The sequence below is a fragment of the Gracilinanus agilis genome, chromosome 3 (assembly GCF_016433145.1).
Source record: "Gracilinanus agilis isolate LMUSP501 chromosome 3, AgileGrace, whole genome shotgun sequence".
NCBI classification, from domain to species: domain Eukaryota; kingdom Metazoa; phylum Chordata; class Mammalia; order Didelphimorphia; family Didelphidae; genus Gracilinanus; species Gracilinanus agilis.
The window spans coordinates 353,846,579-353,857,680 of NC_058132.1; the positions used below are offsets into that span (position 1 = coordinate 353,846,579).

General features: G+C 40.5%; 1 protein-coding gene across 1 annotated transcript in view; it reads right to left on the minus strand.

Annotated features, from left to right (window-relative positions):
- SIDT1 (SID1 transmembrane family member 1) overlaps positions 1–11,102 on the minus strand; it is a 172,123-nt gene that overhangs the window by 91,164 nt on the left and 69,857 nt on the right. Inside the window, exons 2-3 of the mRNA XM_044669179.1 lie at positions 10,355–10,476; positions 9,267–9,437 (exon numbers count right to left, since the gene is read on the minus strand). Of these exons, the coding sequence (XP_044525114.1) occupies positions 9,267–9,437; positions 10,355–10,476 (293 nt within the window). The remainder of the gene's footprint in view (positions 1–9,266; positions 9,438–10,354; positions 10,477–11,102) is intronic.

Consider the following 11,102-nt stretch of genomic DNA (forward strand, 5'->3'; position numbering starts at 1 on the left):
CATTGAGGAAAAGAACTCTTTAAAAAGTAGAATCAGCAAAAAGGAGGCAAAAAAGTTCACTGTAGAAAATAACGTCTTAATGATAAGAATTGGGCAAGTGAAAGCTTATAACTCCATGAAACGACAAGAAACTATCAAAGTCCAAAGAGTGAAAAAATAGAAGAAAATAGGAAATGTCTCATTGGAAAAACAACTAACCCAAAAAATAAATCCAGAAGAGATAATCGAATTGAACTACGTGCAAGAAATTATTGAGGAAAACTGCCCTGGTGTTCTGGAACCAGAGGGTAAAATAGAAATGGAAAAAATCCACCAATCACCTCCTGGAAGAAGAGATCCTCAAAAGTTAACTCCCAGGAATATTATAGCCAGATTCCAGAACACCCAGGCCAAGGAGAAAATATAAGCAGCCAAAAAGAAACAATTCAAATATCAGGGAGCCACAGTCAGAATAATGTAAGATTTAGTAGCTTCTACATTAAAAAATTGGGGAGCTGGAATATCATATTCCAGGGGGAAGTGGTGTTCAGAAACTAAACAGGGGAAAATAGGATGGAGAGTAATACACAGTATTTCACAATCATAATTGTGAAAAAATTTTTTTACAAGTCTCTCTAATAAAGGCCCAATTTCTCAGATACATAGAGAAATGAGTCAAATATAATAATATAAGTCATTCCCCAATTGATAAATGGTCAAAGAATATGAACAGGCAGTTCTCAAGTAAAGTAATTAAAGCTTTCTACAATCATGGGGGGAAATGCTCTAAATCACCATTAATTAGAGCAATGCAAATTAAATCAACTCTGAGGTACCACCCCATATCTATCAGATTGGTTATTATGACAGTATTTCACAATCATAATTGTGAAAAAAAATTTACAAGTCTCTCTAATAAAGGTCTCATTTCTCAGATACATAGGGAAATGAGTCAAATATAAGAATGTCATTCCCCAATTGATAAATGGTCAAAGGACATGAACAGGCAATTCTCAAACAAAGTAATTAAAGTTTTCTACAATAATGGGAAAAATGTTCTAAAACACTATTAATTAGAGCAATGCAAATTAAATCAACTCTGAGGTGCCACCTCATACCCATTAGATTGGCTATTATTTACAGAAAAGGAAAATGACAAAACTTGGAAGGGATATGGGAAAACTGAGACACTAATGCACCATTGGGGGAGCTGGGAACTGATTTGATCACTCTAGAGAGCAATTTGGACCTATGCCCAAAGGACTACCAAAGAGAACATACTCTTTGAACCAATAATGCTATTACCAGGTTTGTATCCTAAAGAGATGAAAAAAAGAAAACAAAAAGGAGAAGGACCTATATGTAAAAAATATTAAAGCAGCTCTTTTAACTGTGGCAAAGAATCAGACAGTGAATTGGGGAATAGCTGAGTAAGTTATAGTATATGATTGTAATGGAATATTATCATGCTGTAAGACATGACAAGCAGGAAGAGCTCAAAAAAACCTGGAAAGACTTAAATGAACTGAAGCAGAATGAAATAAAGGGAACCACAAGGACATTGTACACAATGACAGCAATACTGTATGATGAACAACAGAAAAATTTAGCTATTCTCAGCAATATGATGATCCAAAACAATCCCAAAGGATTCATGATAAAATTGCCATCTGCTTCCAAGAAAAAACTGACAGTCTAAATCCAGATAAAAGAAAGCTTTTTTCAGTTTCTTTCTTTCTTTTACTTTTGTTCGAGTTATCTTCCTCAAAAGGATTAATATGGAAAAATGTTTTAAATGATTGTACATGAAAAATCTATACCAGATTTCTTACTACCTCAGTGGGGGGTGGAGGGTGGAAGGAAGAGAATTTGTGATTCAAAATTCTTGGAAAATATTGAAAACTGTTTTTACATGTAATTGGGGAAAAAAACTAAATTAAATTAAAAATAATTTGGGCCCTCCCTTCATACCAGGGAGGAAGTCTAGATTTTTTTTCTTTTATAAGGCATGTACAGTATATTATTATAATTTTGAGTTAAGTACGCATTTCTGAGTTTCTAAACATTTTCTGTGTTGTCTGCTGGCCTCTGCATGTTGTCTGCAGCTTCTGCAAGACTTCCTCCAAATTCCCATTTAATTTCTTATGCTGACCTGTGATATATTGAAACCACAATGGGGAAAAGTTGCGATGTGGAAGGGATACCTGTATTTCATAACTGATTCATGACTTTAGAGATTTGCTAGAGACAAGTCCAGATGGCCAACTGGCAACTGAATTCAACTTAGGTATATGTGAGGAAATCACTGTATCACATTAAAAAACCCCACAACTTCTGAGTAGACTTACACAGCTTGCTTTATGGTGGCTTGAGTCCCGATGGCTCGGCTGAGAGCGCCCAACTGAACAACCCGCCCGTGGGATACCCTGCACCCACGTGGGAGAGCACTACAAGAAGAAAAAGGCCACGAGGGACCTGGGCTGCCCAAAGGCGTGCGTTGCTTTGGCTACATGTGTTATCTAGATGTGTGCCAATGCTCCCAGTACAGTCTACATCTGCGCCCACTCTTCCATTCATGCTGTGCAGGTTTATGAGGGCAATGATTTATAGTGGCTGTTCATAGGACCATTGTTCCAGTAAATACTTTGCTTTGGGCTAATTGTATCTGCTGACTGACTCTTAAAGGTAAGAAAAGTTTATAATAACTTATAATAATATATAATAATATAATAATAAAAAAGAATACTTTTTAAAAATAAAAAACATCCTTTCCTTCTGTCTTAAAATCTACAATATGTATTTATTCCAAGGCAGAAGAGTGGCAAGGGCTAGGCAATAAGGGTTAAGTGATTTGCCTGGGGTCACACAGCTAGGAAATGACTGAGGCCAGATTTGAACCAGGACCTCTTGTCCCTGGGCCCAACTCTCTATCCAATGAGTCAGTCACCTAGCTGCCTCCTGTGAGTTATACTTTAGGAAAGCAGACCCACTTAATATTCTAGACCAGTGGTTTCCAAACTTTTTTGGCCTACCGCCCCCTTTCCAGAAAAAATATTACTTAGCCCCCTGGAAATTAATTTAAAAAAAATTTTAATAGCAATTAATAGGAAAGATAAATGCACCTGTGGCCATCACCACTCCCTGAATTGCTGCAGCACCCACCAGGGGGCGGTAGCGCCCACTTTGGGAATCACTGCTCCAGAACCTGAGGTAGTTTTCCTTCTAAGGACCCACTGGTAACCTATGAATGTGGAATTGGGAACACAACCCTAGACTGGGGGGAGTGGGGTGGTGTGCTACAACTTAATTAATTTATAAATATAGTATCCTACCAATCAAATAGCCAAGGTATTTTTTTTATGGACTTGTAATTTTATTTATTTCATAAACTCCCAGGAAGGAAACCAGCTTCACTGCTCCATAATTTACCATCATAGAGAGCTGCCTGGGGTCCTGAGAGTTTACATGACTTCTCCGTGGTCACAAAGCGAGCAGGTAGCAGATGTAGAACTTGGACTTGGGCCCTCCTACACAGAGACTAGCTCTCCAGTTACTCTATTAGTCTGGCCCTCCTAAAGAAACCAAAGAGTTAACTTGAGAGAAGTAGACAAAATAAAAACAAGATTCATCTGGAGGAACAAAAGGTCAAGAATGCCAAGGGAAATAATGAAAGAAATAAAAGAGAACAGGTCATGCCAGACTAACCTTATTTCCTCTTCTGATAGTTACTAAACTGGTAAATCAGGGGGAATGTTCTAGACACAGCCCAATTTTCAGGGAGGTATTTCACAAAGTATCTCAGTCTGTTCTTTGGAAGAATAAAGAGATGGGACTTGATGGGGCAGTACATTTAAATACTGTCCTTTGGAGTGGGCAATGGCCAGGCTCCCAGAGAAGGTAGGCATTGAAGGTTTGATGTCAGCTTGAAAGGAGGTCTCTGGAGGACTGTCCCAGCAATCTGTGTTTGGCCCTTCCCTGCCCAACATTTTCATCCATAATGCGGATGAAACTATAGACAGCATCCTTATCAAGTTTTCAGATGACAGGAAGGAAAGCTGGATGACAGAGTCAGGACCCAAAAAGATCTCAGAAGGAGAGAATATTAGGCTCAGTCTAAGAAGGCGAAATTTAATAGGGATAAATATAAAGTTTTACACTTGGGTTCAAAAGACTGGCTTTCATAAGCACAGGATGGAGGGAGGTATGGCTAGAAAGAAGTTTGTGAAAAAGGATTTTGTGAATTAGAGATGTGATCACAGCTATAAAGCTAATGAGGCTTTAGGCTGCATTAAAAGATGCGTAATTTCCAGAAATAAGGAGAAAATATAAACCAGCTATCATATTCTACAACTAGGTGGAATGATAGTTAGTGCCCAGGGCCTGGAGTCAGGAAGACTCATTTTCCTGAGTTCAAATCTGGCTTCTGACACTTCCTTGCTGTGGGATCTTGGGCAAGTCACTTAACCCTGATTGCCTAGCCCTTGCTGCTGTTCTGCCTTAGAATTGATACTAAGACAGACTCCCAACTCCAGGTCTGGTGTTCTATCCACTGGGCTATTTAGATGTCCCCATTTGCTTCATATCTTAGAATTAGCCCATAGAAAACAGAATAATTTTCTCTTGTTCATTTTCTCTAGTCAAAAATCCCCTTCCTCAGCTACCATGAACTGTAATTGGGAGTTTAAGAAAATGAAGTTTACATTAAGGTTCACTTTGTACATCTGAGCCAGCAATCATGGTCCTGTGTTTACGTGGCAGGAGTTCAGAAAATCTCAGGCCTGCCCTTTCCTTGGAGCACTCTGCCCAACCACCTAAGCACTGCCCTTTTAACAGAGTTTTCAGTGTTGGTAATATCATCAGGTGTTACCCTGGCAACCAAGCACTAGTAACTCCCCTCTGTCAGGCTGGAGGAATGATGGAGAAACAGATTTTCTTGGCAAACCTGAATCACCTTGGTATTTCCGGGAGCGGTTTTATCTTGGCCAGAAACTTCTTTTCTACAGTTCTGCTTGACAACCTTTGATTTCCAATTATTTCTCCATGTGAACATACATATACAATTATGAGGTTCCATTTTTCTCCATTATTTTTCTGAGCATGATGTGTATGTCCAGAAAACACTTTTCTTTAAGATTATTCCGTTTCTGCCCTCCAATAAAAATTATGATAACATGTAAAATATAAATTGATTACTCTGACAGATGGGATAATATAAACATTTCCCATTCCTCACTCCCTCTACAATAGGGATAGGAAATCTCTTTTATAACAAGGTTCATTTGTTAGGGAAAAATATCTAGAGCTCATGTAATTTTCTTTTAATTGAGAGAAATATAAAATGTTCAATTCTCTTGCCACAGTTCCATACTATGGCTGCCTTGGGAGGGGTGAGGATGAAACAAGAGAACAAGGAGGACTTGACTATCAGTCCACATCTGTAATTGATAAGCCAGGTTTTTTTCTAGTGTCTAAGCTATTAATAATTTGTTGTTAGTCATTTTCAGTTGTGTCTGATTTTCCTGGTAAAGGTACTGGGATGATTTGCCATTTCTATCTCTAGCTCATTTTATAGATGAGAAAGAGAGTTAAGTGACCTGCCTCAGGTCACACAAGTAGTAAGTGTCCTAGGCTACATTTGAACGCAGGAAGATGAGTCTTTCTGACCCTAGACCTAGCATTCTATACATCATGTCACCTAGCTACCCTGTTGTCTTTCCCTATTAGATTGTAAGCTTCTTGAGGGTAAGGGACACACACACACTATCTCTCTGTCTCTCTCCCTGTCTCTCTCTGTCTCTGTCTCTTTCTCTCTCTCCCTCTCCTCCCTTCCTTCTTTTCTTTTTCTTCCTTCCTTCCTTTCTTCTTTCTTGTATTTGTGTCCCCAGATGTTAACCCAGTACCTGCCACATGTTTAATAAATGTTAATTGACTGTCATTTCCTGTCTTTTTAGCATTCTGCTCTGTTGAAGATCCCAAGTGATTAAGTAATGGGGGAGACTTTTCACAATGGGCAAGGACACAAGGACAGATATGCAGGAAAGTCTCTCCAGTAAGCCCCAATGTCAGTATGTCTCTGAGTCTGGAGTCTGAGTCTCAGTCAGTCTCTGTCAGTCAGACCCCTAACTTCCTGCTGGGTCTCACCTTATAAGCAATTTTCTTCACCCATTAGCTCTCTCACCTCACCTCCCAGGAACAAATCATAGTTCCTTAATTTGCCTGGTGCTACCCAAGGGGGCAGTGCCTGTGGGATCAATTTCCTGTTTCTCAAGGTGTCACTGATTGATTTAAATTAAAAACAAAAAGGAGGTGAAGCCCAAGCCCCTAATTGATTAAATCAAAAACCAATTCCCTTCTCACACCCTGCTCTGCCACAGGGTTCTATTCTGGTTACTGGCAGAGAAGGAGGCATGTTTAGCATCCTGGGACTCCCGAGGTTCCCAAACTTCTGGCAGAGTCACATATGAGAGGCTAAGGTCTAAGACAGTGATGGGCAACCTTTTGAGCTTGGTGTGCAAAATTCTCCAAAAAACCAAGCATAACTTGAGTGGTGTGTCACTTCAAGGAAAAAAATATATAATTTTGTGATATTTATAGTTTAAATAACAAAAATGTATAATTGTAACATATAACTGTACTTAATAAACCAAAATAGGTAAATTAATATAGGTAGAATTGTCATCTATAGAGCACAGAGTGTCTACACTACACTACAGCAAATGTTTCATCCTTGGCATGCAGCCCCATACTTTTCTGTATGCGGCTGCATGTCATAGAAAGTGGCTAGCTGTGTCAGTGCTGACACGTGTGTCATAGGTTTGCCATCACCGGTGTAAGAAGGTGCCCTCAAGCTGGCGGCTTTCTATGAGCCCGGGGCCCTAGTGTCATCACGACTAACCCTGTGATGTCTGCCTGATGCATGAGACTTTCTGCAGCAACACACATACACGTGTCCAGGAAAAGCCGCCACTGCGTGTAACCAAAGTTCCCTGAGTTGGGCTTCCTGCCTTCCTTGCTCTCTCTCCTTCCATTCAAGGCACATAGCTAACCAGGAATAATATAATAATATATGATTTGGCCAACCTAGCACAGAAGTGAAGAGGAAGGGAATAAGCATTGATATAGCACCAGGCATTGTGCTAAGTGCTTTATTATTATTATTATTATTTTTAAACCCCTACCTTCTGCTGTTATTATGGCCATTTTATAGAAGTGGAAACTGAGGCAAAAAAAAGTTAAGCGACTTTCCCAGGGTCACAAAGCTAGTAAGTGTTGGAGGTTGGATTTGAACTTAGGACTTCGTGATTCTAAGTGCAGAAAACTGTATCAGAGAAAGGTTATCTTGCACTATTGCTTGTGGTATCACTTACTTTCCTTATCTGTAACACAGAGGGATTCAACTAAACGAGTCTATCCTAATCCTAAAATTCTACAATTCCAGATTAAAACCACATTTCACAGACAAGCCATTCTCCTACGCCTGGAATACTCACTCTCTTCCCCTTCCTGCCTCCTTCAAGGCTCCGTTCAGGTGCCATCTCCTACATGAAGCCTGTCCTGATCCTCTCTGTTGCTGCTACCTTCCCACCTCGAAATTATTTCTATTTCTTTGATATACATGTAGTTTTTATTTACATGACTCTATATTATTTCTGCCAAATAGAATGCAAGCTTCTCGAGAGCAAGGTCTATTTTGTTGTTTTGTCTTTGTATCCTCAGCGTCCTCTGCCAGTAGGGGAAGGAAGCATCATTGCCCAGGCAGGGAAAAGTCCTTTGGCATTTTGATTCTGAAAGAAGAGAGCCGTAGGGTCGGGAAGGCGGAGAGGGCTCAGAGAGGGGTAGGAGAACGACCAAGATGGGGACTCTACATAAAATGGGTCTGCATAAGCCTCAATCTCCCGTATCTCATAACTAAGGTCTAGAAAAGGGGAGACCAGAGCTGAGCGGTTGTAGCCTCATTACCCAGAACAAAGTTAATATCAAGACCAAAACTGGGAAGAATTTGAAGCAGGAGGAAGCACAGAAAGAGCAGGCTGAAGTCAATCAGTGTCACCAGGTGGGACGTCGGGAGTAGTCAGCAGTGTTTCCTGTCCCACTTGGCATAGGCTGTTTGGTCCTTCGTGGCACTAAAACATATATTTACATGTTTATATTTCCTTTTAAAATAGCTCTCTATTTGTGTGATCCTGGGCAAGTCACTTGACCCCCATTGCCCACCTTTACCACTCTTCCACCAAGGACCCAATACACAGAAGTTAAGGGTTTAAAAAAAAAATAAAAAAAATAAAATGGCTCTCTATGTTTTATCTGGACAAGTTTACTACAGGAATGTTAGTGATTAGTAAATAAATAATTTTTATGACTTCTTAACAGAGAATCACATTATGATGTTGTTATTGTTCAGTCCTTGGTTTATGCCTGACTCTGTGTGACTCCATGGAGTTTGGGGTTTGGTTAGCAAAGTTAATGAAGCGATTGGCCATTTCCTTTCTCAGTGTGTCCCCATTTACAGATGAGGAACTGAGGCACATAAGAATTAAATGACTCACCCCAGGGTCATACAATTAGCAAGTGTCAGAGGTCAGATTTGAACTCAGGTTTTCCTGCTTCTAAGCCAGATAGTCCATTCCCTGCCCCACCAAGCTGCCAATTTTTATTAAAAAAAAAAAGGCATAAATGATTAGATCCTAAGCTCAATGTTTTAAATCTCAACTAACCACACTTGGGGAAAACCTAGGCAATTGGTTTAAATTGCTATAAGCATTCAACTAATAATTGTTTTTTGAATTCTAGGTATAGTGTATAGAAGAATTAACCAATCTCTGTAGGGATTGTCTGGCAAACCCAAATTTATAGGCAACAGATGTCCTATAAGCACACGAATGTTTTATAATGATCTATCATTAGGATTCCTACAGTCAATAATTCCCGGTTACGCCCCATCTCCCATCTAATTAGTTTCTGAAGCAACAAAGACAGATTGCCTAACATGTCAAACGTGTAATCTCATTTGGAAGAGCGTCAGGCAATTAGACACAGATAAAATCTACGTTCCTTCCGAAGTCATGCCGACCTCCCTGCTCTCCTTGGCTCCCACTGTTTGCCTATTGTTAGGAGGCTGGGACTCGGCTCTCTGACTGTGCCGGCTTAGATTGCTAATGAGGAGATGATTTACTTTAGGGAAATTGAAACGTTTCTATAGAAATCCAAACAAAAAGTCCCTCCACACACTCAAACCCAGGACTGGTCAGGCAGAGAAGGGAAGGAGGACCACAAGGAACCCTGCTTACTGCAGCTGGAAACTCTTGACTCTGGTAACCAGCAGGTTGTACTGGGCACCCAGGGGAGCCATCGAAGCCACGTCGACAAATATGAGTTGCTCCGAGGGTCTTGTTTCATTGGTGGGCTCAGAAGGGCACAACGTGCGGCTCACTTCCTGGTAGTTATAGGTTCTCTGGTACCTGTATCCCCCATGGCAGGAGGGAGAAAAGCAGAAATGAGAACAGCAAGATTCAAAAAACAGGCAGAAAGAAAAAAGTCCATCTAATTTTACTTTTGTCCAAAATACATCTTTTTCTTCATTAGGTTTTACATTTCTAACAGAAACATAAGATGTCTTTTCGAGACTATGTTGCAAGAGCAAAGCCTTCTGGCGGTGAAATAACTTGGGGGAAGTTAGGATTATGAGTCTTGTTTGGCCCTGATGGTGCATTAAACTCAGACCTATTTAACCTGGCCATTTGCCGGGTTCCACCAGAACAACAAAGTTGTGTGTTACCCCAGAACGGCAGGTACTCAGTACCACAACTCAGGATCTCTTTAGTTGTGTATTCAGAGGGTGAATCATTACCCCCGCTTGAGATATAGAACATTTTGGGGGAAAATGGCTTTTTTCAGGGTTCTGTACATGCATGGCCAAAAAGCAAACAAAATGAAGAGCGGAATTTGGCCAGGTGGAAATGCATAGCCTCTAGGATTTCTACATACCCAAAGTGTTTGGACTTAGCATATGTAAAGTGGTAAAAACACAGTGTTTCCATCTTATTTTCCCTTGCAGTGAGTTGTTCAGTTGTGCCCAATTCTTTCTGACCCCATCTGGCATATCCTTGACAAAGACAACTAGAATGGCCTGCCATTTTCTTCTCCAGCTCATTTTACAGATGAGGAAACTGAGGCAAACAGGGCAAAGCAACTTGTAAGTCCCTGAAGTCAGATCTAAACTTAGGGACATGAATCTTCCTGACTCCAAGTCTGAAACTCTGTCCCCTGTGCCACCTAGCTATCCTCCTTTGCAGTGAAACAAAGACCCATCCAAAGGTCTAGTGGTTGGCGGAGGAAACTTAAATTTCCTTATCCTCTATGGAGAACAGTGACTTACAATCCCCGGAAGAGCAGAGGCACCTGCCAGGACAGCACTCCTTTCTGCTGGCGGACCACAAAGAGGACGGGATACTTTAGGTTCTCAGAGGAGCTGTTCACATATACCCGCACAGCGTCCACCTGTGGGAGGAGGCAGAGAGAATTTGAAAAGCACAACCTCCAAGCCAGGCTAACACAGAGCAAAGCATCGCGGGCCTGGAGACTGAACATCCTGGCTTGAACTCTGCCTCCAATACTTACTGGCTAAGTGGCAAGAACTGTAACCTTATTGACTGAGCCTCAGATTTCTCATCTGTTGAACAGATATGAGAATATTTGTACTACCCACTTCATTGGCCTGTTGTAGGGAAAATACTTTGACAAACTTTCAAGCTGCATATAACAATGAGCTACAATTACTGGACAGTTTGTCATCTGCGACTGACCCGTGGCTAGAAACCTTTTGATTACTGATAGTAATTTTTTTTTATTTGTATTGATCTTCTTGGCCCATTTGTCCATTCATTGTGAACTTTCAAACTTGCCCCTGAATCATGGAAAAGGAGAAAGAAACAAGAGCTCTTTGTGGAAAGAATTTTCTTGCTTTCTTCCTTCCTTCCTTCCTTCCTTCCTTCCTTCCTTCCTTCCTTCCTTCCTTCCTTCCTTCCTTCCTTTCTTTCTCTTTCTTTCTTTCTTTCTTTCTTTCTTTCTTTCTTTCTTTCTTTCTTTCTTTCTTTCTTTCTTTCTTTCTTTCTTTCTTTCTTTCT